Here is a 26,213-nt window from a genome sequence, read left to right on the forward strand (position 1 = left end):
ATCTATATCCCTTCCTGAAGGGATAAAATATGTGGAGATGAAGTGCTGTGTAGCATAACATGGTTTGATTCTGACTTGATTTTGTTCATTTGGCTGCTGTGGTCCAAGAATTTCTCAGTATTTTAGCCTTAATGCATGGAAGCTTCGTTTTACAAGCTGTCAAGTCATGAGGATTTAAACAGCCTGGTCACTGAAAAGGTGAAGGATTGAGGGCAGGAAAGATGGTATGCCAAATCAAATTGAAAAGAAGGATGGGCTAATAAATATAGAAGGGATGAAATGTGTTTATTTCAGCACGAGGAGTATTTAGGGTAAAGAGGATCAATTTGGAGCCTGGGTGTACAAGGGATAACACTAGCTGTGTAATGTTAATGGGTTTTGTTGTTTTAAACATGATAGGAGGGTAGAAGAGGTGGAGGAGTTGCAGTACTGATGAGGGAGAATGTTACACAGATTCTCAGAAGGGTGTATCCACAGGCAGTTTGTATGGTGCTCAGAAGTAGGGTTGGTACAATAATGCTGCTGGGATGACACTATAGGCCTCCCCAGTAACTACGGAGAGGTGAAGGAACAAAGTTCAAAGTGCATACATGTCACCACATACAACCCTGAGTTTCATCTGCATGGACTTTAAGGCATTTGATAAGGCTTCATCATAGTTGATTCAAAAGATAAAGATCATGGGATACAGAGTGAATTGCAAGTTTGTCTTCAGAACTGGCCTTGCTATAGAAGTCAAGCGAATAGAGGGTAGAAGGCTGTTATTCTGGCTGGGGTACAAGAACGCTTGTTGAGGCTCTTCTGACTTGAATGAAAATATAGTTGGGTGGATTAGCAAGTTTGCTGATGACACCAAGATTTGTGAAATCATGGACAATAAAGGACTGTCGAAGAATACAGTGGGATGTACATCTATTACAGCTATGGGCAAAGAATTGCAGATGGAGTCGAGTGGTGTTGTAATGTCAAACCTTGCAGTCAATATTAGTAAGACCAAAGAGCTGATTGTAGACTTCAGAAAGGGTAGAATGAAGGAACACAAACCAATCTTCATAGAGGGATCAGAAGTGGAGAGAGTGAGCAATTTCAAGTTCTCTGTGTCAATATCTCTGAGGACCTAACCTGCCACAACATATTGATGCAGCTAAAAAGAAGGCAAGACAGTTTTATATTTCACTAGGAGGTTGACAAGATTTAGTTTGTCACCTAAACACTCAGACTTCTACATATGTACCATGGAGAGCATTCTGACTGGCTGCATCACTGTCTGGTATGGGGGGGGGGGGGTTACTGCATAAGATAGAGAGTTGTAAAATTAGTCAGCTCCAACATGGGTACTAGCCTCAAGTATCCAAGTCATCTTCAAGGAATAGTGCCTTAGGAAGGTGGCATTCATCATTAAGAACCCACACCACCCAGGAAATGCCCTCTTCTCATTGTTACCGTCAGGATGTACAGGAGTCTGAAGGCATACATTCAGTGATTCAGGAACAGCTTCTTCTCCTTTGCCATTCAATTTCTGAATGAACATTGAACCCATGAACACTACCTCACTACTTTTTCTCCTTTTTTTGTGCGCTGCTTAATTTAACTATTATCAAATTTCACGACATATGCTGATGATATTAAACCTGATTCTGATTAATCAGGGCAAGTGTGAGAAGTTGCATGTTGAGAGGTAAAATACAAGGACAAAGTATACGGTTATTAGTAAGCCATTTAATAGCATTGTAGTGCAAAGCAATCTTTGGATGCAAGTCTATGTACAAGTGGATAAGATGGTAAAAAAGACAGATGGCATGCTAGGTAGGACCACACTTGGAGTATTGTTCTGTTTGCCCCATTATAAAGAGGGTGTGGATATTGTAAAAAGGCTGCAGAAGAGGTTTGCCAAGATGCTGCCTGGATTAGAGGGTTTAAGCTCTACGGAAAGGCTGGACAGACTTGGAGCATACCTAGAGTGTTGGAGGCTGAGGAGAGATATGATGGAGATTTTTTAAAATTCAGAGGCATAGATAGGGTAGACGTTGATTTTTTTTCCCAAGGGTAGCAATGTCCAACTCCAGATGATATGCTTTTAAGGTTGGGAGGGGGAGCTTAGTCGATGTGAATGCAATTTTTAAAAATTATGGATAGAGTATCAGGTGTCTGAAATAGGTTGCCTGGGCAGTTGTGGAAGCAGGCAGCTTGGTTGAGCTTGAAGCTTTTGGATAGATGCATGTATGTGAATGGAATAGAGAGATATAGATGATGTATACAGTGGTGCTAGAAGGTTTGTGAGCCCTGCAGAATTTTCTCTATTTTGCATAAATAGGACCTAAAATGTGATCAGATCTTCACGCATGTCTTAAAACTAGATAAAGAGAAGCCAATTAAATAAATAACACAAAAACATTATATTTAATTTAATTATTGAGAAAAATGATCCAATATTACATCTATTTGTTGGAAAGAGCATGTGACCCTTTGCTTTCAGTAACCGGTGCGACCGCCTTGTACAGCAATAACTTCAACCAAACATTTCTGGTAACTTATGAGTCCTGCACATCGACTTAGAGGAATTTTAGGCCATTCTTTCTTACAAAACTGCTTCAACTCTGATATGTTGGTGAGCTTCCTTGCAGGAATGCTTGCTTCAGGTCCTTCCACAACATTTCTATAGGATTAAGGTCAGGACTTTGACTCAGCCATTCCAAAGCATAAATTTTCTTCTTGTAAAGCATACTGTTGTAAGAAATGTAGAAAGCCTACTGCAGAATACAGGCCCTTCGGCCCACAAAGTAGTGCCGAACACGTCCCTACCTTAGAAATTACTAAGCTTACCTATAGCCCTCTGTTTTACTAAGCTCCATGTACCTATCTAAAAGCCTCTTAAAAGATCCTGTCGTATCTGCTTCCACCACAGTTGCTGGCAGCCATTCCACACACTCACCACTCTCTGAGGGAAAAAAAACTTACCCCTGACATCTCCTCTGTACCTACTCCCCAGCACCTTAAGCCTGTGTCCTCTTGTGGCAACCATTTCTGCCCTGGGAAAAAGCCTCTGACTATCCACATGATCAATGCCTCTCATCATCTTGTACACGTCTATCAGGTCACCTCTCATCCTCCTTCGCTCCAAGGAGAAAAGGCCGAGTTCACTTAACCTTTTCTCATAAGGCATGCTCCCCAATCCAGGCAATATCCTTGTAAATCTCCTCTACACCCTTTCTATGGCTTCCACATCCTTCCTGTAGTGAGGTGACCAGAACTGAGCACAGTACTCCAAGTGGAGTCTGAACAGGGTCCTATATAGCTGCAACATTACCTCTCATCTCCTAATTTCAATTCCACAATTAATGAAAGCCAATATACCATATGCCTTCTTAACTACAGAGTCAAACTATGCAGCTGCTTTGAGCATCCTATGGACTCAGACCCCAAGATCCCTCTGACCCTCCACACTGCCAAGAGTCTTACCATAATACTATATTCTGCCATCATATTTGACCTACCAAAATGAACCACTTTCACACTTATCTAGGTTGAACTCATCTGCCACTTCTCTGCCCAGTTTTGCATCCTATCAGTGTCCCACTGTAACCTCTGAAAGCCTTCTACACTATCCAGAACACCTCCAACCTTTGTGTCATCAGCAAATTTACTAACCCATCCCTCCACTTCCTCATCCAGGTCATTTATAAAAATCACGAAGAGTAAGGGTCCCAGAGCAAATCCCTGAGGCACCACCGGTCACTGACCTCCATGCAGAATATGACCCGTCTACAACCACTCTTTGCCTTTTGTGGGCAAGCCAGTTCTGGATCCACAAAGCGATGTCCCCTTGGATCCCATGCCTCCTTGCTTTTTCAATGAGCCTTGCGTAGGGTACTTTAGCAAATGCCTTGCTGAAATCCATATATACTACATCTACTGCTCTTCCTTCATCGCTGTTTAGTCTTGTCCTCAAAAATTCAATCAAGCTCGTAAGGCTCGATCTGCCCTTGACAAAGCCATGCTGACTACTCCTAATCTTATTATACCTCTCTAAATGTTCATAAGTCCTGCCTTTCAGGATCTTCTTCATCAACTTAACAACCACTGAGGTAAGACTCACTGGTCTATAATTTCCTGGGCTATCTCTACTCCCTTTCTTGAATAATGGAACAGCATCCACAACCCTCCAATCCTCTGGAACCTCTCCTGTCCCCACTGATGATGAAAAGACCATCACCAGAGGCTCAGCAATCTCCTCCCTCGCCTCCCACAGTAGCCTGGGGTACATTATCATCCAGTCCCGGCAACTTATCCAACTTGGGCCCATATGTCCAAGGATAAATTAGCTCATTTTTACTCTCATATAAGTCCTATTTGTGATAGATGTCATTCTGAAATTGCGTCTTTAACTCACATGTTTTGGTCGTGTTCATTTTTGGAGAAATATTGGAAAGATATTTTTGATATTATTTCTGCGGTTTTGAATATTGATTTACAACCTCATCCTATTACCGCAATTTTTGGTTTACCAATGTTAGATTCACAGCATTTATCTTCTTCAGCCCGTCGAATGATTGCATTTCTAACTCTGATGGCTAGAAGATCTATATTGTTGAATTGGAAAGAAATTGATCCTCCCACTGTATTTAATTGGTTCTCTCAAACTATGTTATGTTTAAATTTAGAAAAAATTAGAAGTGGTACTTTTGAGACTTCTATTAAATTTGAAAAGTTATGGAGACCATTTATTCAACATTTTCATATGATGTAATATGACCCTGTGCCAAGTACATTTGATTTCCTAGCTTTTAGCTTATGTATTTTGAGAGGACCGGAAGTGACGGCATTGATGAATACTTATTTTTGTGAGATATTATAAACAGCCCACTTTTTTTTTCTCCTTCTCTTTTGTTTGTTTTTCTTTCTTTTATATTACTTATTAGTTATAGTTATTAGATTAGATTAGTTAGTTTTGCATTATATAAATTTTTTTTTGTTTTTTTTTCTTTCTTTTTTCTGTTTTTTTTATATTATACATTATGAAATATTTAGATTTACTATGTCCATACATATATCTTATGGCTTATGTCTTGGTAAACTCATTTATATTGTAACTATTATGTATGTTTTTTTTTCATATGTAATGGAATGTGTATGTTGGTAATTTCTTTATCAATATATCATCTGTATTCTGTCCATATTACTAATATTAATAAAAAGATTTAGAAAGAACTTATCCAACTTGATGCTTTCCAAGAGCTCCAGCACATCCTCTCTTAATATCTACATGCTCAAGCTTTTCAGTCTGCTGCAAATCAGCACTACAATCAGCAAGATCCTTTTCCATAGTAAATACTGAAGTATTCATTAAGTACTTCTGCTATTTCCTCCAGTTCCATACACACTGTCCCACTGTCACACTTGATAGGTCCTATTCTTTCATGTCTTATCCTCTTGTTCTTCACATACTTGTAGAATGCCTTGGGGTTTTCCTTAATCCTGCCCGCCAAGTCTTTCTCATGGTCCCTTCTGGCTCTCCTAATTTCCTTTTTAAGCTCCTTCCTGTTAACCTTATAATCTTCTAGATCTCTAACATTACCTAGTTCCCTGAATCTCTTGTAAGCTTTTTTATTGACTAGATTTATTACAGCCTTTGTACACCAGGGTTCTTGTACCCTACCATAACTTCCCTGTCTCATTGGAACGTACCCATGCAGAACTCCACACAAATACCCCTTGAACATTTGCCAATTTCTTCCATACTTTTCCCTGAGAAAATATGTTCTAAATTTAAGCTTCCAATTTCCTGCCTGATAGCCTCATAATTCCCCTTACTCCAATTAAACGCTTATCTAACTTGTCTGTTCCTATTTCTCTCCAGTGCTATTGTAAAGGAGATTGAATTATGATCACTATCTCCAAAATGCTCTCCCACTGAGAGATCTGACACCTGACCAGGTTCATTTCCCAATACCAAATCAAGTACAGCCTCTCCTCTTGTAGGCTTATCTACATATTGTGTCAAGAAACCTTCCTGAATACACCTAACAAGCTCCACCCATTCTAAACCCCTTGCTCTAGGGAGATGCCAGTCAATATTTGGGAAATTAAAATCTACCATCACAACAACTCTACCATTACATCTTTCCAGGATCTGTTTCCCTACCTGCTCCTCGATATCCCTGTTACTATTGGGCGGCCTATAAAAAACACCCAGTAAAGTTATTGACCCATTCCTGTTCCTAACCTCTACCCACAGAGACTCCGTAGACAATCCCTCCATGACGTCCACCTTGTGCCACGCCCCCACCTCTTTTGCGTCCCTCCCTGTCCTTTCTGAAACATCTAAAACCCGGCACTTGAAGTAACCATTCCTGTCCCTGAGCCATCAAAGTCTCTGTAATGGCCACAACATCATAGCTCCAAGTACGGATCCACGCTCTAAGCTTATCTGCTTTGTTCACAATACTCCTTGTGTTAAAATAGACACATCTCAAACCGTCTGTCTGAGCGCATCCCTTCTCTATCACCTGCCTATCCTTACTCTCACAGTCTCCAAGCTTTCTCTATTTGTGAGCCAACTGCCTCTTCCCTAGTCTCTTCAGTTCCCCCCAACAATTCTAGTTTAAGCTCTCCCCAGTCGCCTTAGCAAACCTCCCCGCCAGGATATTGGTCCCCCTGGTATTCAAGTGCAACCTGTCCTTTTTGTACAGGTCACACCTGCCCCAAAAGAGGTCCCAATGATCCAGAAATCAGAATCCTGCCCCCTGCTCCAATCCCTCAGCCACATATTTATCCTCCACCTCTTTCTATTCCTATACTCACTGTCACGTGGCACAGACAGTAATCCCGAGATTATTGCCTTTGCAGTCCTGCTTCTCAACTTCCTTCCTAACTCCCTGTAGTCTGTTTTCAGGACCTCTTCCCTTTTCCAATATGTACCACGATCTCTGGCTTGCTCCCTCCCACTGCGGGATATCATGGATGCGATCTGAAACATCCCAAACAATCTCTTAGTGTACCATTTAAATGGCTGTGGTATGTTCTTCAGATGTTGCAGAATTGGGAGACCTAGAGCATCCCAGGGAGCTACATCTGCATGAAGTGCACCCAGGTGCAGCTCCTTAAAGACCATGTTAGGGATCTGGAGCAGCAACAGGAGAACCTTCGGCTTGTACGGGAGAATGAGGAGATAATTGATCAAAGTTACAGGGAAGTAGTCACCCCGAGGTTGTAGGAGGCAAGTAGCTGGATGACTGTCAGGAGAAATGGAAATAGGCAGATAGAACAAACACCCCTGTGGCATTCCCCTCAAAAACAAGTATAGCACTATGGCTATTTTTGTGGGGGATGGCTTCATGGGAGAATGCCATGGTGACTGGGTTATAGGCACTGAGCATGGGTCCATGAGGCAGAAGGGAAAGAGAGAAGAGAGTGGTGGTGATAGGGGACTCAAATAGTGAGGGGAACAGACAGGAGATTCTGGGTACGTGAACAGGACACCCAGATAGCATGTTGTCTATTTAGAGAGCTAGGTAGAAAGCTGAGTATCAGGACCTCCGGGGTAGTAATTTCTGGATTGCTGCCTGTGCCAAGTGCCATGAGGACAGAAACAGGATGATTTGACAGATAAATACGTGGCTGAGAAGCTGGTGCAGGGGGCATGGTTTCAAGTTCCTGAATGATTGGGATCTCTTCTGGGGCAGGTATGACCTGTTCAAAAGTGACGGGTTGCACCTGAACCCGAGGGAGACCAATATTCTCACCGTCAGGCTTGTTAAAGCTGTTGGGGAGGGTTTAAACTAATTTGGCAGGGGTGTGGGAACCGGGGTGAAAGGACTCAGGATAGGACAGATAGTTTAAAAAAAAGTAAGATAGCATGCAGTCAGACTGTCAGGAGGGGCAGGCAGGATGCAGAATCAGAAAGAATAGCAAATGCGATACTCAAGGTGTATGTAAATATGTGTAGTATAAGAAATAAGGTGGATGATCTTGTTGCACTATTACAGGTTGCAAGATATGATGTTGTGGCCATCACTGAATCGTGACTGAAGGAAATTGTAGTTGGGAGCTCAATGTCCAAGGTTACATGTTGTATCAGAGGGATAGGAAGGTAGGCAGAGGGGGTGGTGTGGCTGTACTGGTAAAGAATGGCATCAAATCAGTAGAAAGATGTGACGTAGGATCAGAAGATGTTGAATCCTTGTGGATTGAGTTAAGAAACTGCAAGGGTTATCTGCAATGGCAGTTATATACAGGTATCCCAACAGTGACTGGGTGGTGGACCACAGATTGTAAAAGGAAATAGAAAGGGTGAGTCAAAAGAGCAATGTTATGGTAGCCATGAGAGATTTTAACATGCAGGTCAATTGGGAAAATCAGGTTTGTAATGGATCTCAAGAGTGAGTTTGTTGAATGCCTAAGAGATGGCTTTTTAGAGCAGTTTGTCTTTTGAACCTACTAGGGGATCAGCTATACTGGATTGGGTGTTATGTAATGAACTGGAGGTGATTAGGGAGCTTATGGTAAAAGGACTTTTAGGAACCAATATCATTCAGTTCAACTTGAAATTTGATGGGGAGAAAGTAAAGTCTGATGTAGCAGTATTTCAGTGGAGTAAGGGAAATTACAGTGGTATGAGAGAGGAGTTGACCAAAGTAAATTGGAAGGAGCTGCTGGCAGGGATATCAACAGAGTAACACTGGCGTGCATTTCAGGGAAAAATGAGGAAGGTGCAGGACGTGTGTATTCCAAAAATGAGGAAAGACTCAAATGGGAATATAGTACAACCATGGCTGATAAGAGAAGTCAAAGCATTGTAAAAGCAAAATAAAGGACATGCAACAAAGCAAAAATTAGTGGGAAGATGGAGGATTGGGAACTTTTTAAAACCTACAGAGAGCATCTAACAAAAATAGAAGGGAAAAGATGAAATATTAAAGTAAGCTAGCAAATAATATCATAGTGGATATAGGAAAATGAGGCAGGAGAAATAATGAGGGGGGGGGCAAAGAGATGGCAAATGAACTAAATGAGTGTTTAGCATCAGTCTTCACTGTGGAAAACACCAGCAGTGTGACAGATTTTGTAGTATGTGAAGGAAGAGAAATGGGTGCAGTTACTATTACAAGAGAGAAGGTACTCAAAAAGCTGAAAGGCCTGCTACGTCACCTGGACCAGGTGGACTGCACCCTAGGATTCTGAAAGGAGTAGCATTGGAGATTGTAGTGCCATTAGAAATGATCTTTCAAAAATCATTGGACTCTGGCATAGTACCAGAGGACTAGAAAATTGCAAATGTCACTCCACTTTTTAAGAAAGGAGGAAGGAAGCAGAATGGAAATTATAGACCAGTTTCACTGACCTCAGTGGTTGGGAAGATGTTAGAATCAATTGTCAAGGATGGAGTACTTGGTGAAACAGGACAAGATACCAGAAAGTCAGCATGGTTTCCTTAAGGGAGAATCCTGCCTGACAAACCTGTTGGAATTTGAGGAGATTACAAGTAGGATAGATGAAGGAATGCAGTGGACGTTGTATATTTTGGACTTTCAGAAGGCTGCTTACCAAGTTAAGAGCCCATAGTATTACAGGAAAGTTATTAACATAGTTAGAGCATTGGTTGATTGGTAGGAGGAAGCAAGTGGGAATAAATGGATCCTTTTCTGGTTGGCTATCGGTGACCTAGAGTTGTTCTACCAGGGTCTGTGTTGGGACCACTTCTTCATATGCAGTATGTCAATGATTTAGATGATGGAATAGATGGCTTTGATACCAAGTTTGCAGATGATACAAAGATTGGTGGAGGGGCAGGCAGTGTTGAGGAAACAGGCTGAAGAAGGAGTTAGATTTGGAGAATGGGCAAGAAAGTGGCAAATGAAATACAATGTTGAAAAATGAATGGTCATGCACTTTGGTAGTAGAAGTAAATGTGCAGACTATTTTCTAAGTGGGGAGAAAAACCTGAGATGCATAGGGACTTGGGAGTCCTTGTGCAGAACACCTTAAAGGTTAACTTGCAGGTTTAGTCAATGGTGAGGAATGCAAATGCGTAGATGTGGAAAGGATGCTTCCCATGGCGGGAGAATCTAAAACAAGAGGTACATCCTAGGGATAGAGGGGCACACTTTCAAAAAGGGTGGTAAATTTGTGTAATTGTTGCCACATGCAGCTATGGAGACCAGGTCATTGGATGTATTTAAGGCAGAGATTGATACACTCTTGATTGAACATGGCATCAAAGGTTATAGGGAGAAGGCCAGGAACTGGGGTTGAGGAGGAGCAGAAAAAAGGATCAGCTATGATTCTGCACCTATGTTTTGTGGTCTTATGGTCTTATTATCAATTAGCACGATGTCATGAGTTGAATAGCCTGTCCAGTGCTAAGAAGGGTATCTATGATCAAAGATCGAGTAAACTGAGATTTCCTTTGCAGAAGAGAAAATGTGGGAATGGTTTAACTGGGGTGTACAAATTTGAGATCCTGGAGTATTTGGAAAGGACTAGTTCCTTTTTGGAGAGGGAACAAAGTTCATGGGCATAACATTTAAAATAATTGCCAAAATTATTAGAAGGGAAGTGAAGGTTCTTTTTCACCCAAAAGGGAGTGGGGTTTTTGAGCTTTTTGCCTGAAATGGAAGCAGAAGTCCTCATGATATCTCAACAGGTACTCTATATATTTGAGTCATGACCTGCAGCACTGAAAAGGCAGGAGAGGCCCTTTTTAAAAACAACAGTACATTTACAATAGGGAACATTTCTGAATCTTGTGCGATGTACAGGCTATTGCAGGTGGATCAGGCATTGTGCACTTCAGGGGGTTGTCTCCTTTGCTGATTTCATTCAGCAAGTATGAGGGAGAGGCGAACTGTGTTCTCCAGCCAATGGAGGGTCCTCCAGGTGAAGCGCTCTGTACAAAAAATGGATATGGGTGTGTTCAGAGTATTCTGCATAGCTACTGATGCCATTTAGGGAGGTACTGAACTAAGCAGCAACCCAAACCCTCTTAAAGGAGAAGGAAGAAAGAAATTGTCACCTGGAACAAATATTATTGAAGATATTTGGTAAAAATCCAAATACAGGTTTTTTGTATCAATAAGTGATAGGACCTTGGAGTTTTGTAAAACAGATGCCTTTCTCTGAAAGTGGAGTCACAAGTAGACAGTAATAAAGGAAGCTTTGGCACCATGGCCTTCAAAGGGCGTTGTATATAGAATTTGGGGGGGGGGGTGTTTATGTTGCAGTTGTACAAGTTACTGGTGATACTTGGAGTATTGTGTTCAATTTTGGTCGCCTTGTTATAGGAAATGTTATTCAATTGGAAAGTGTAGATACAGACTTAAAAGGATTTTGCCAGGACTGCAGGGACAGAGTTATAGGGAAAGATTGGGCAGGGTAGAGCTTTATTCATAGGAGACTAAGGGTTGATCTTGTGTGGTGTATAAAATAATAATGGGCCATGATGGGGGTGAATTCACTCTCCCATTGTTAGCAAATCAAATGGAGTATATAGGTTTAATGGGGGGGTTAAAGATTTAAAGGGAACGAGGGGTAACTGTTTTATTCACATAGAGGGTGAAGTGTATATGAAATGAGATGCCTTAGAAAGTGGTTGCGAGCATTTGATCGTATAGAGTGGAACTACCTTTTTGCAGTTTTAGAAAAATTTGACTTGGTCAAAGTTTTATCTCTTGGATCAAATTGCTGTATTTGTGTCCTACTGCCTCTGTTTTAACTAATTTTCAGAAATCCCAGTTATTTAACCTCAAACGTGGCACCCGTCAGGGATACCCTTTAAGTCCCTTTCTCTTTGATTTGGCTATGGAACCTCTGGCGATAGCATTTCGAAATTGTCCTGAATTGACTGGGATTTGGAGAGGGGGTGTTGAGCATAAAGTTTCTCCTTATGCTGATGACTTATTACTTTTTCTTTCAAATCGGTGTACATCCTTACCCCCAATGTTTTCACTTCTTGACCAGTTTAGCCAGCTCTCTGGCTATAAACTTAATTTACATAAGAGTGAACTTTTCCCAATTAATAAAGAAGCATAAGAATTAACATTTCGTGATCTCCCTTTTAAAGTAGTCCATAATCAATTTACCTATCTTGGGATTACAGTCACAAGGAAGTTTAAAGATCTCTGTCGTGAAAATTTTGCCAATCTTGCATAAAACATAAAACAGAGTCTGGTACATTGGTCACCTCTATCTATGTCTTTGGTAGGTCGTATTAATGTTGTTAAAATGCATGTTCTCCCTAAACTTTTATACTTATTTCAATCAATCCCAATTTTTATTCCTAAATCTTTTTTTGATTCCTTGGACTCTATTATTTGTCATATCTGTGGAAGAATAAGCACTCTAGAATTAATAAAGTCTATCTCCAAAAACCTAAAAAAGAGGGTGGCATGTCTTTACCTAACTTTCGTTTATATTATTGGGCAGCCAATATACGTTGTGCTACCTTTTGGTCTTTTTTCCATGGCCAACCCGAGTGCCCTAATTGGGTGGCAATGGAGTTGAGCTCCACTAAAGAACTATCTATCTCTGCACTTCTTGGCTATGTACTCCCTAGTAGTTTGTCCAGATTAATAGTTAATCCTCTTGTTAGACACACTTTGCGTATTTGGGCTTAGTTTAGGAAATTTTATGGTTTCCATGGTTTTTCCGTTTCCAGCCCTGTCGTACATAATCACCTTTTTCTACCCACTACGTATGACTCAGCATTCCATGATTGGTATAGGAAGGGCATTAGACATTTTGAAGATCTTTTTATTGATAATCGCTTCGCTTCTTTCCAACAGCACTCTGCTAAGTTCAATCTGCCCAATGCTTATTTTTTTAGGTATCTCCAAATTAGACACTTTATTGTTCCTTTAATTCCTAACTTCCCTGAAATGCCTGAGAAAAATGTTATGGACTTTTTTCTTTCCATTAATCCACTAGGTAAAGGTTTAATATCAAGTATTCAAGATAAATTGGCAGCCTTACGACGTGCCCCTGTGGCTAAAATTAAAATGGCATGGGAGCAGGATTTAAATACCTCCTTATCTGATGAGACTTGGGACTCGATTCTCAAATCGGTTAATACAACCTCTCCTTGTGCTCGCCATTGCCTCTTACAGTTTAAGATTGTTCATAGAGCCCATATGTCTAAATCTAAACTATCTCGATTTTACCCTAACATCAGTCTGCTTTGTGATAAATGCAAAAGGGGTGAGGCCTCTCTCATTCATATGTACTGGTTTTGTCCTAGCTTGGAGAAATTTTGGAAAGATGTCTTTATAACGTTATCGTATATTCTGAATCACCACCTAGAACCAAACCCTTTAATTGCTCTGTTCGGTTTCTGGGGTGAGACAGATTTACGTCTGAGTTCGTCTAAGTGTTGAATATTATCATTTGCCTCTCTCCTGGCTAGGCGTTTAATCCTTCTTAGATGGAGAAATGTTGCCCCGCCCACGCATGCTCAATGGCTTAATGATATTATGGCCTGCTTGGACCTTGAAAAAATTCATTATTCAATTCTTAATTCGGACTTAAAGTTCCATAAGGTCTGGGGACCTTTTATTGCGTACTTTCATAACCTTCCTCCTAACTAAGGTTCTTTTTTGGTCTCTTGCTTTCAGCTCCTTTTTCTTTTGGTAGTAGGCATTAATATCTTCTGTTGCTAAGTGTATTCACAGTTTGGGGGTTTGATTGTCCTGATTTATATTCTCTATATTGTGTTGTGGGTGGTCTGGAGTTTCCTTTTTTTGTTTTGTGTTGTGGGGCTTGGGGAGGACACTAATTTTACTTGTCTTCAATTTGGGTGCTTTTTCAATTATCTTTCTCTGTATCAGATTGTTATTGTATGCTTATTTTTGCACTGTATCAATGTCCTTCATTTTGATCTGGGGTTTTTTTTATCTGTAGTTATGTAGAAAATGTATTAAAAAAAACTAATAAAAAAAAAATGCTGGTGGAACGCAGCAGGCCAGGTATCATCGATAGGGAGAAGCTCAGTCAACGTCTTGGGCCGAGACCCTTTGTCAGGTCTACTTAAATTCACTACTTTATTATTTCCTGTCAGTCACCTTATATACAGCCAGTGTCACTTTATGGACAAACAATCTATGTATATCTTATGTATTTATTTTTATTGTGTTTTTATTATTATTGTGATCTTTATCTTTTTTGTGTTGTGTTGAATGTGGAATAACAATTACTTCATTTTTCCTTAAATTTGTTTGCAGGAAATGACATTAAACAATCTTGAATCTTGAAAATAAATGTACAATATACTGTTATATATAAAAGAAAGAAAGTGGTTGCGGTAGGCAGGGAGACAACTTTTAAATGACAAACAAGTATATGGATAGGAAAGATTTAGCAGAATTTAAGGAAAACACAGGCAAAAGGTCTAGCTTGGATTGGTATTTTTATTGGCATACAACAGATGGGCCAAAAGGCCTTTCCCTTGCTGTGTGACTATAAACTTCCCAAGTTTCAGATTACATAGTTTTAATAAAGCTAAATCTGAAATACTTCGAAGGAGTGAATATTACTTATGTGATTAAACCCCAAATTATCTTGCAAATGAAACTCCTGCCTTATTTGGAAGTACTTGTCTATATTTCAGAGAAAATTGAAAGAACTGTCCAAATTGAGGCTTCTACTGTAGAGATTGAAGAACGTGGAGTAAAGCTGCGTCTGACTGTGGTTGACACACCAGGATATGGAGATGCCATAAATAGTCAGGACTGGTAAGTTATTGGTAAATTACAATAATAAAATTTAGTTGGAATGTGTTTGCACCTCAGTTTCAACAAATATTGCTGGTTTAAGTTTTAAATTGTAGTGTTTCTTTTTAATATAGCTGTGTCAAATGTCATGATTTTGCAGGAGCATCAGCTATTGCGCATTATCTGAAAATGGTACATCTTGTATGATTTCATCTTTAATTGCATCCTTGTATTTATCACATCTGCCTGTTCAGATATGGCCTGTTTAAATGACAAATGAAATGCAATGATAATGAGTCCTTTAATACATTGGATTTTAATTTTCTACAGCATATTAGTGCAGTAGATCCAATATGTTGGAAGAAATATCAGAAGACAGCCATAGTTATTTAAGCGTAGTAGAAAATGTCTCTGTTTTAATTTCTTTAATACAGAATATGCTGTCAACCAGTTATTTAAAGTATACAGTATCACTCAAATTGGATTGAGGGAGAAGGCTTCTGATCGATCTCTCTCTCTCTCTCCCCCTCACCAGAAGCAGCAGTTGCACATTGTATGCTGTGTCCCTGTTTTGTTTTATTTGTGTCCTGCCTCCAGCTGACTACAGTGTTGTGCTGATATAACAGAAGAGATAAATCAATTGGATTGAAGAGTCTTAGACCAGTCATTTACAACTGCTCTTGCAGAGGTTATCACACCAAAATCTTAAGGAAGTGGACAGAATGTGGTTAGAAATTTAGTTAGAACACATTTTACTGTTTCGTTTTCTTCGGTGTTCTGTACATCTCGTAACTTTTGGGTATATTAATGTATTTTATTTTATATAAATTCTGTGTTCTTTGGCATGTTTGCCTCCCTGGGTAGCCAGATTTTGGTTGTACTGGCAATTGATGACACTGCAGTGATCAAGGGTTATGTCTGTTAATAATTTGAGGATTACGGGTGTAGAAATTATTTGACACCACATCTGCTTGGTGCGTTGCTCTTAAGAAATAGTGTGATATTCTACAAATTTGCTAGCTGCCTGTTAGATTTGGGCTGAGATTTTACATGTATACCAGACTGGTATGTTGATTGATTTTTCTCTTTCTCAGCTTTAAGACAATTATTTCTTATGTCGATGAGCAGTTTGAACGCTATCTACATGATGAAAGTGGATTGAACAGACGTCATATTGTTGATAACCGGGTCCACTGCTGCTTTTATTTCATCTCGCCTTTTGGCCATGGGTAAGCTTAATTATAGATTTAGGGCAGCAATTGTCGGACAGTTTTTGAAGTACTGAAGAGAAATGAATTGTGGCATTGTGAATGATTAAAACCATTGTTTCCTAAACTATAAAACTGGATATTTGAAAGTGCTGTGATCTCAAGTGGACAAAACGGAGATAAAGCTGTGGTGTTCACTGAACAAAGTGAAGGTCTGCCTTTTAGAAGTAGCTTTGCCACACATGTTGCTACATGCATTTGTTAGTTATGTGGACAGGATGGTTCACAGGTTTTCATCTAATGCTTTAAGATTGTGCAGGTATAGAGTGAATGTATGGCCATCAAATAATAAAAGTAAATTGGTGTCAGGTAGTACAGGAATCTCCATAATATATCTATATAACTGGTGTTCAGTTTGAATGCAGATGAGAAATGTATTCCTCTGGGGAATGTAGTCAGGCTAAAATAATATAACAGATAGTCTGGCTGTGTAAGGTGGAGATGGAATGATGAAAGGAGTCAGGACTGTTCTATAATTTTAAGTAGGGGGAGGGACACTTCTGTGGTTATAGAAATTGTGTTGTGCTCCTGTTCTCCTCAAAGCCTTCCCTGACAAACCAACGACTCCTGCAGCAAATTCTGAGGAGTTAGTGTAAACAGAAGTTGAGAGATTGAGCAGAGATTTCCATCGATGATCTAAGAAGAAATGAAAGTCCTCTAGATAAATAGAATTTACAGAACCAGGAAAGTTGTTAAAACTGTAACCTTGGAATTTACGAACTTGTACTTGCTGGCAATTGCAACCAGTAGTAGAATAGTCGTAGAGATGAATTTGCAGATGAAGAGAGGGTGGGGGTGGGATCTTAAATTTCCAAGATATTGGGACTGCTTCTGGAGGAAGTATATTAGCTATACAGGTTGCACCTCAACAAATGTGTTACCGTTTTCTGCTGGAGGACAATTAAACTCATTTGGCATGGGAAAAATAATATCCAGAATGTGGCATGCCACTAAAGCATTAAATTGGATCTCCCCAAGAGGCAAAGATTGAAAATTTCGCATCTGTGTACATGAGACTCATGATACCTAAGATTGGTGAATTTCTAGCATAAATAGCCACAAAGGGTAATGATGTGATGGTGAGAGAGCTGACTCAAAATAGTGCGATTGGATTTGAAATGCAAAAGAAAGCCAGGGAGTGCAGCAGCATTGATTGAGAAAAAATACTGCAGTGGTGGAGATGGAGGATATGTTTGATCAAGAACAGAATCAATATAACCAGAGTCAATAAGGATGACATCAGGATCGGATTTATTATCTCTGATATACATATATATATATATAAATAAAACTATTTGTGCCACATTTGCAGAGACATTAAATTACCACAGTTTACAAAATAAAAGTGCAAAAAAGAATAATAAGATAATGTTCATGGACCATTCAAAAATCTGATGCTGGAGGGAAGAAGCTGTTTCTGAATTGTTGGGTGTGGGTCTGCAGGCTCCTGTGCTACCTGTAATGGTGCAAAGGAGAAGAGGGCATGTCCTGGATGGTGCGGGTCCTCAAAGGTGCATACTGCTGCCTTACCGTGTCCTCTGGTGGGGAGGGTTGTGCCAATGAAGGAACAGACGGAGTCTGCAAATGTCTGCAGTCTCTTCAGGCTGTGATGCAACCAGTTAGGATGCTCTCCACTGTATATCTGTAGAAATTTCCTAGCGTCTTTATTAGCATGTTGAATATCCTCAAACTCCTAATGACATAGTTGCTCGCCTGCGCTCTTAATGATTTTATTAATGTTTTAGACTCAGGGCAAAACCTCAGATGCTGACACCCAGGATCTTGAAGGTGTTCACCCTTACCATCACTGATGCCTTAGTGAGGATTGATTCCAACTTCCCTTCTTGAAGTTACAACAATTCCTTGATCTTAATGATGTTGAGTATAAAGTTGTTATTCTGACTCAACTCAACCAGCTATCCTCTTTCACTCCTGTATGCTGCCTCATCACCATCTGATTTTTGTTACAACAGTGGGGTCATCTGTGAATTTGTAAATAGGGCTTGAGCTGTACCTGGCCACACAGTCATGAGTAGTGCAGTGGGTTAAGCACGCATCCTTGAGGTGCACCTCTGTTGGTTGTCAGTGAGAAGGTGTTATTTATCACTGATCTGCATTGACTGTGGTCTCCTGATGAGAAAGTCAAGGATCCAGTTGTGGAGGAGGTACAGAGCCTCAATGAGGGGATGATGGTATTGCATGCTGAGCTATACTTGATAGACAGCAACCTAGTGTATGTTTTGCTGTCATTTTGGTGCTCTAAAACCTAGTGGAGAGACAGTTATGGCTGATTTATATGTCTGCATAGTAGCCTATGCCGAAGCCTTCAAAAGTGGCCTGCGCCGTTGTGAACATTTATACCTGTGCATTGGTGTGTCTGCGTCACTCTGCAGTTCACTGCCAAAACGCTAGTTGGCGGTGGGGTTTCTATGCCACTGTGTAGTGTTTCTTAGTGTGCTTTCAAACAATGGCGACAATGGCATCATGTTGGAGTTGGAGCTAATAAATGTTGAACAAGGGTTACTTTTATTGAAATTACTGCAACGCAGAAAAGAGAGAAGACGTCGCAGGAGATGGTATGTACGACCATTAAATGGATTGAGGTTAGAAGGAAGGTGAATTTTCTGTGCTTGTCAGGCCACAGAGACATGGACGAGGAAATGCATTTCAAATATTTTCAGATGTCGGCTGGTAGATTTGACGATTTGGTTCATCGCCTCCAACCATTTATTTTGCATCAGTGTACGCACGGTATGCCTATAGACAGGAGGAAACGCGATGCTACCAAGCGGACCAATCACAGTTGTTGCGGTTTGCGTTGCCGCAACGTGCAGTTGCATTTTTGGAGAGGTGCATGTCAGGCTATGGAATAGGGTACAGTGTAGGTTATGCGGCTATGCGGTGCATACAGTGTTCATTTGAAGCAGAAGTATAAATCAGCCTTTAGATTGCATGTGCTATAAAACTGTTGTGGCGGTAGGCCTTGCTCAGGCAGAAGTTAATTCTAGCCATAACCAACCTCACTTCATTACAATAGATGAGTACCATAGATCGATAGTTATTCAGGCAGTTCACCCTCCAGTTCTTGATGTATATATTTTTATGAGTTACCAGCTGCTGGGAAGGATATAAAGAAATAAGTATGCAGGAAACAGGAATGATAGGGGAAATGATTTGAACCATTATAATATCAGGTAGAGTACCATCTACCTTATATGATGTCTATAAATTAGATGATGTTCTAGCTTGCATTAAAATAGTTGAAATCATTTCCTGTATTCTGCCAGAATACAGAATGCAGGGAGTATTTTTTTGAATTGTACAATAGGACTGTATCAGCGTGTTTACAGTGCAATAAGTAAGCATTGCTGCACTTGGCACTGGGGAATGTGGAAGACAAATAAAGTGACAGTGGGGCATTTAATGTTTCAGACTTCTTAAAAATTCTTTTTCAAAGATATCTAGAGTGTTTTAAAAAGTGTAATTGCAGTTTGCAAATTGAGTTGAAAATAGGTTTGCCTGGAATAAGCAGAAATCTGAGATTGGCAGGCCATATTGTGGATGGCCTTTTTCAGTCATACAGCAATAAAAATACCCTTCAGCCCATGTTCTTGCCTACCATGAAGTCGTGTACTGTTCCAGATTTCAACTATCCTCTGAATCAGAATGTTCTTCCTTAAATCCACTTAATAAAAGATTAGGTCCTTTATCTTTTAATTAGCTCTGCTGTGGGGAAACGTTTACCCTAAAGGTAAAAGTTTTCCCACTATCTACTACGTCCCTCATAATCCCTCATTCTTCATTGTAAAGTAAATAAACCCTGCCTAATCTGTGTCTCAAAACTGAGATTTTTCATCCTGGTGAATCTTTTCTGTGCCCTATCAAGTGCAATCATAGCTTTGGTGTGGCATCTAGATGCACAGAGTGGATTGTTCAGTTATAATCTAGCTGTAATCCCACTAGCAGAAAAAGTAGGGTTGTCAAAGCTGGTAGTATCAAAGAGCAGGATGAAGCAAAAAAGGGAAATGAGGGCACAGGGTGATGAGAACCAACACAGGAAAATAAGTTATTAAGGCATATAAATAAAAGGTAGCATGAAGAGGTGTGTTGGTTCCAAAGAAATGATATAATACAGAGGCAGAGGACATGACAGGTATTAGGTTTGTACCAAGGAAGGTGATAGAAAAATTGTATTAAAAAGAAATCACTGACACATTCTCTGCTTAAAATTGATAGAGACACTAGAATAACTGGTAGAACTTAGGATAAATTAAATAACCAGGACTAGATGAGAGCACCTTGAAGATCTGGAAGATGACAAAAAAATGATGATCCCGGAAACTCTTGATTAGTCAATTCAACCTCTCAGTTTGGAAGCTTCTGGAATCTATTATCAGAGACAAAATAACTCATTTATCTAAGTCTGAATTTTAAAAAGAATATTAATGTGAACTGTTTATAACTAATTTTGTATTTGAATAATGATAGGAATGAAAAACAGTTTGATAATGTATAATATCAATAAGTTTGAAACCATGGAACGAAAGAGATGGTGGTCTCATGGAAAACAAATATTGGGTATAATGAGGATGCAGCAAAAGAAAACCTGATATAATTGTGCACAAGTGTTAGCAGCTGCGAGGAAGGTTGATAAGGTGACCCTGAGCCCTATAAATATTCACATAAACACAACCTTGTTTTTGTACTTTGGCAAAATAGTCCTTGCTGTGGCTGCAAGCAGAATACTGCATTCAGTTCTGGGCACTGCCACATAAACACTGTTAGAAGATCCTAAAAGAATTACTACCAGAATGGAGCAGAGGATCTGGGACTACACTTGCATGAATAGTGAAGGTTGGGATTGTTCTTCAGTCAGGGAATATTGATCATTTAATAGTGTTTAAAATCGTGAAGTAGGTAGATTGAGTGGGGAATAAAGAAAAACTTTCCAATACATGCTGAAAGCTGCAGCGGTGAAGTGATAGGCAAAAGAGCTGCCACATTGAAGGAATCTTTCATAAAAGCAAGTTTTAAACATTTGAAGTGTTAAACACTGCCTTGAACGATGGTGATAACAGATTTTGTCAGGATTTTGTAAAGGTAATTGAAAGAGAAAACATTTTGGGCTGGGGTAAAAAGAAGGGAGATAGGATAGAGGGCATTGCCCTCAGATGAGGGGGTATAACAGCCTGAAAGACCTCGTATGTGATCAGTCTAACTTGCCAAGCTAAAATTATTTTTCTGTTTTTATTTCTCCACTTCCTTTTTCTGCTCTCGTTCATTTCAATAAACGACAAAAGCAATTCAGACTAAGTCATAGTGCTTATAAATATCCTTATGAGTAATTATGTTGTCTGTTTCATTTTTTTCCTAATTTTTAGACTGAAGCCTCTGGATGTGGAGTTCATGAAGGCTATACACAATAAAGTAAATGTTGTTCCTGTCATCGCCAAGGCAGACACCCTTACACTGAAGGAAAGAGAGAGACTCAAAAGAAGGGTATGCATAGTAATCAGTGTGTAATGTTCTCTACGAAATTAGAGGATCATATTTTGAAGCTTTGTATTTCAAGTTAAAACTTGAGCTCTGGCACATGGTGACTCACAGTGGTTTGCTTTCCCCACTAATTGCTGCTCCATGTACCTCATTCTCTCATTTGTAACTTTCCTTAGACACTGTAGAGTTCAGTCAGAAGCTATGACTGAATCTCAGATGGACTGATCTTGCAGTTTTTGCTTCAATGTATAGCTTGTTATTGGTCAGTCCAGAGAGTGGGGGAGTTGCGTGAATTGGGTCAGTCTAGAGTAGTGGTCACCAACCTTTTTAAACCCAAGATCCACTACCTCGGCCTTAGTGAAAGGCGAGATCAACTCCAAATTGATTAGTCACACGCATGCGCGCTGGGGCAGAAAAGACCGAAAGTAAAACCCCGCAACCCGGAAGTAGAAATAATGCATAAGCACCAGGGGTACCCACCCTTTTTTGCACTGTGGGCCAGTTTAATATTGACAATATCCTTGTGGACCAGCTGACGGGGGTGGAGGGTGTGTTAAACATGATCTTCGTGGCTCTCGGCACTTAGCTGCTGTCCCGCCCTGCTCACGTTTTTTTCCACTGATAAAACTCAACGGTTCGTCTTTAAGTGCAGGATGCTTGGACTCAAGGTACTGAAGCAGTTTTGAGGGCTTCATTGCCACATTAGACAGCCTCCAGGCCCGAACTCCATCCTCTGCCCGCCCGCCGCCAGACGCCCTGGCCAGGTGCGGCTGGTCATGGATGGGGTGAGAGAACAAGGTCTGGGCCAGAGGTCCCCGTACCGGGGCCACGGTGGTTGCAGTCTGGACAGAGCGACTGACCGAGCGAGGAGAGCGAGAGGCCCACGCCCACCCCCCTTGTAGGATCTATCGACTGACAAAAGTTTGTTTCAGCAGATCGCAGCGAGGTAGCTGCTCTGATACTTACGAAACCTTGAGCCCGAATTAGGTCGTCTGCGAATATTTTAGCACTGGATTCCCCACAAACATTGTGTTCTAAACACAGAGGCGATGCCCATCTGTCCGCGCTCCGGGACAGCAGCATCGGCACTTCCCGCTGGCTGCGCTCCGGGCCAGTAGCATCGGCTCTTCGCGCCGGCCGCACGTTTAGGCGACAGATGACCTCGCATGGGTTCAAGTTCAACAGTGGCTGTGACAGGGAATTAGGAAAAGTGCAACTCACTCACATTGTAGCGCATGCACATTGGGCAGAAAGAACGGGACGAAAACCTCGCAACCCAGAAACAATCTCTCAACAGTATTTGTGTATTTCTTTTTCTTTTTTTTTTCAGGATCTACAGGCAAAGTTTCAAAGATCAACCAGTCGATTGAGATCGACGGGTTGGCGACCACTAGTCTAGAGAATGGGAGAGTTGAATTAGGAACTTTATATTTAAAAAAAAGTTAGTTCTGGAGTGAATGTAATGAAGGTTGAGCAGTTTTCCATTCATTCCATAGATTAATTCCAGTAGGGAGATTGTTGAAGTGCAATATTGCATTGAGTTTGTAAGTTAAATAGCCTGCTTGATCTTGATCTGCACTGAGAATAGCCTGCATGCCATCAGGTAGTGTATACAGAATGGAGACTAATTTTTGAGGGCAGCCAAATTGAGAAGCTTCTCCACAGTCCGTTTGGGGTAAGGGTCAAAGAAACTGTTCAAAAAGGTGTGGTGTTGTGGTTCAAAAAACCCCTGAACTTCAGCTATAATGAAGGCAGTATCCATCCCATTCTAGGTGGTTGCGAAGCCTGCACTCAATGAATTATATCGTTAATCTCACTGTTAGGTGCCATTAACTCTCCTAAGCTCCTCCTCTTTGGGTTTGTTGACCTGTATGTTCGAGGACTGGGCGTCAAGCCACAGTGTCGCAGGGGTTGGGGCAACGGAACTCTTTTATTCAGAGAATGTGTTTTTGTGTGTGATTGTCAGTAATGTATTTTAGTACCTTGACCCCATCGTAATGCTGACTCATTTGCCTGTATTCATGTATGGTTGAATAACAAAGTGATGAGCAATGAACTTTTAAACATTGTACCTCAGAGATGAGCAATGTGATTTGCGGAAGTTTATTCCACTTTTGCTCAATATTTTACAACACTTTTTGGAATTGAAATGCTGTCTTACAAAGCTACGGTCACTAGTAGTAATCAAAAATAGTGTTTAGAGTGAATGGGTCCGGGAGCAGCTATGCAGAAAGAATTAACGTTTCAGGACAGTGTGCTCATCAAGCTGAATTGAATTGACTTTTCTTACATCCTTCACATATGTGAGTAAAAATCTACATTGTGTCGCTGTCTGAATGTGCAATTTATAATAATTTCTAATAAATAGTATGTACAACAGGGCAGTCAATATAGCATCGAAATACAATTGTATTAGCGTAAATTAGTCAGTTTCATGGCCTGGTGGAAGAAGCTGTCCCAGAGCCTGTTGGTCCTGGCTTTAATGCTGCTGAAACATTAACTTTGCATAGATGCTGCCTTTAGGAGTTTGAATATTATAAGCATTTTGTATGTTTTTAAATTTTCAGGTTTTGGTTTTTTGATTGAAAGTTCTTGTAGCTTTGTATGCCTGTGATGTAGTTGTGGTGGTCAGTTATCACTGAGTTATCAGTTATCACTTGTATTCAGAAAGAAAGAGAGCAAGCTACAGCCTAGCATTTGCCTTTAAAGAAATATTCAAAAGTTATTATTAACTATATTATGGAAGAACAAAAAATGCCAACAATGGATTGTGAAAAGGAAATTAACAAATTTATTGTTCTTTAAAGTGATTGCTCTTGATAAAAGTGAATCAGTACATGTTGCACATTGAGAATTCCAAAAGGAATTTGATGTAAAATATCAAATTGTTATTGTGGAAATAAAAGCTTGTTGTGTAAGAAGTATCATTAGCATGGACAGAGCACTGGCTGGCTAACAGGAAAGAGTAAGAAGGCGTAATTGAATCTTTTCCTGTTTGGTAAAATGTAACTAATGGTGTGCCAGAGGTGTTGATGAGGGGGCCTATTTGATTTGTATGAATGTCTTAATGGTGTGCTTGCTAAATTTAATAATGATGCAAAGATGGGTAAGAAATTCTGAATGAACAGAAGTAGGATGCAGGGGGATTTACTGTAGATAAATGGGCAAAGATCTGTAAAATAAAATATGAGATTGTCCATTTTGACAGGCAAAATGAAACTTTATTTAAAAAGTGCAGTGGTTTGAATTCTGGTTTGCAGAGTTCTATTTCCCATATTTTGTTCACAAACAATGAGTTCCCTAGGAAAGTAACTTGTACTATCGAGTACCCATTTTAAAATGTGAATTAAAATTATAATATTCAATCATCTGGAAAAATCTGCTGGTCCAGCACCACCAAAATCTTGAGGTAGCAAATCATCGGAGTTTTACTGAAAGTTGTGGACAAATAGAACTCAGATGTGGTAGGGTCTGTAGGTACTAGAGGATGAATTTTGAAAAGCCATTGTTTGGGCATAAGTGTTAACAGGAATGCTAATAAAATGTAATTGTTTATTGCTGTGAAATTGTTTATAAAAGTAGTGAGATTGCATGACATAAACTATTGGTCAGATTGCATTTGAGCAAAGTGATTTGCGTACAAGTCCCCTTTGGGAAAGGATGTTGTGGCATCAGAAGCAGTTCAGAGAACAATTGAGACTAATATCTGCTATTGAGGAAAAGTTGGACATCTTGTATTCACTGGCTTAGGAAAGTGGGAAGGGACTTAATTGGAACAAATTCCTGAGGATGGAGATGAATTTTTATGATTCATCTAAAACACAAAGCAACATTTTTGAGCAATGGTGAGTCACTGTAATTCCCTTCCAGTAAGGGTTGGAAGAGGTAAATAAATGAGGGATGTAAGGTTACCCAAATGTTAGAGGTAGAATGGGAAAGAGACTAGAGAGGCTAAGTATTACAGGCTTCTGTCACTAGAGGTTCTCTGAGCTATGTAATCATGCAGTTGTATGTTGTAGCACAGAATCTCTGCGTTTTTCATTTTCTGAGCCTCTGCTGTTTTCCACTCTAATTATAAGAGCTGAATTATAAACACTTTCAAATAGCTGTGTCCCTCTTACCATTTCCCGCAGTCATTTATGAAGTTTATATTCCTTTCAAGGTGAACCAAAACATTTAACTTGCAATGAAATCTTGCAATACCTTGTACATAGTTGCTCCCAAAAACAGCAATGAAATAATGACCAGGTAATCTTTGTTGGTGTTGGCGGGATAAATGTTGGCCAGGACATTATGAATAACTTACCTAATCTTTGAATGAGTATCAAGGGTCCCTTTAATTTGCTGAAGTTTTGTTTTACTTTTTTTAAACCAAAGACACCATGCCAATAATGCAGCAATCTTTAAATTTATGCCTTATGTATTTAAGTCTTTGGACTTGCTTTCTGACCTGGTGGTGGTGGGGTGGGTGTGTGTGTGTGCGTGTGGGTGTGTGTGTGCGCGTGCGTGCGCGCGTGCTTTTAACATGTACCTAATCACCGTTACCTCTACATTTCATTGAGTAAGAATAGATGAGGCACTAATTGACTTTTTGTGTTACAATACACAAGCCATTTTATGCCTTGTTGGGTGGATGTCAGTTTTGCAATTAATTCTGCTTCAATCCACATAAACTACTAAGTACGTTTAAAGAAGGTTGTGGTCTTTGGTCTAAAACGTGTGGGAACTGAAGTGGCTTACTGCTTGTATC

The 26,213-nt window shown here is 40.0% G+C and overlaps 1 protein-coding gene across 1 annotated transcript in view; it reads left to right on the forward strand.

Moving 5' to 3' along the window:
• The window catches only part of septin2 (septin 2), a 92,261-nt gene that overhangs the window by 41,161 nt on the left and 24,887 nt on the right, over positions 1-26,213 (forward strand). The window contains exons 5-7 of the mRNA XM_059950946.1: positions 14,597-14,720; positions 15,794-15,928; positions 21,349-21,466. Of these exons, the coding sequence (XP_059806929.1) occupies positions 14,597-14,720; positions 15,794-15,928; positions 21,349-21,466 (377 nt within the window). The remainder of the gene's footprint in view (positions 1-14,596; positions 14,721-15,793; positions 15,929-21,348; positions 21,467-26,213) is intronic.

Source organism: Hypanus sabinus, chromosome 2 (assembly GCF_030144855.1).
Source record: "Hypanus sabinus isolate sHypSab1 chromosome 2, sHypSab1.hap1, whole genome shotgun sequence".
Taxonomy (NCBI): domain Eukaryota; kingdom Metazoa; phylum Chordata; class Chondrichthyes; order Myliobatiformes; family Dasyatidae; genus Hypanus; species Hypanus sabinus.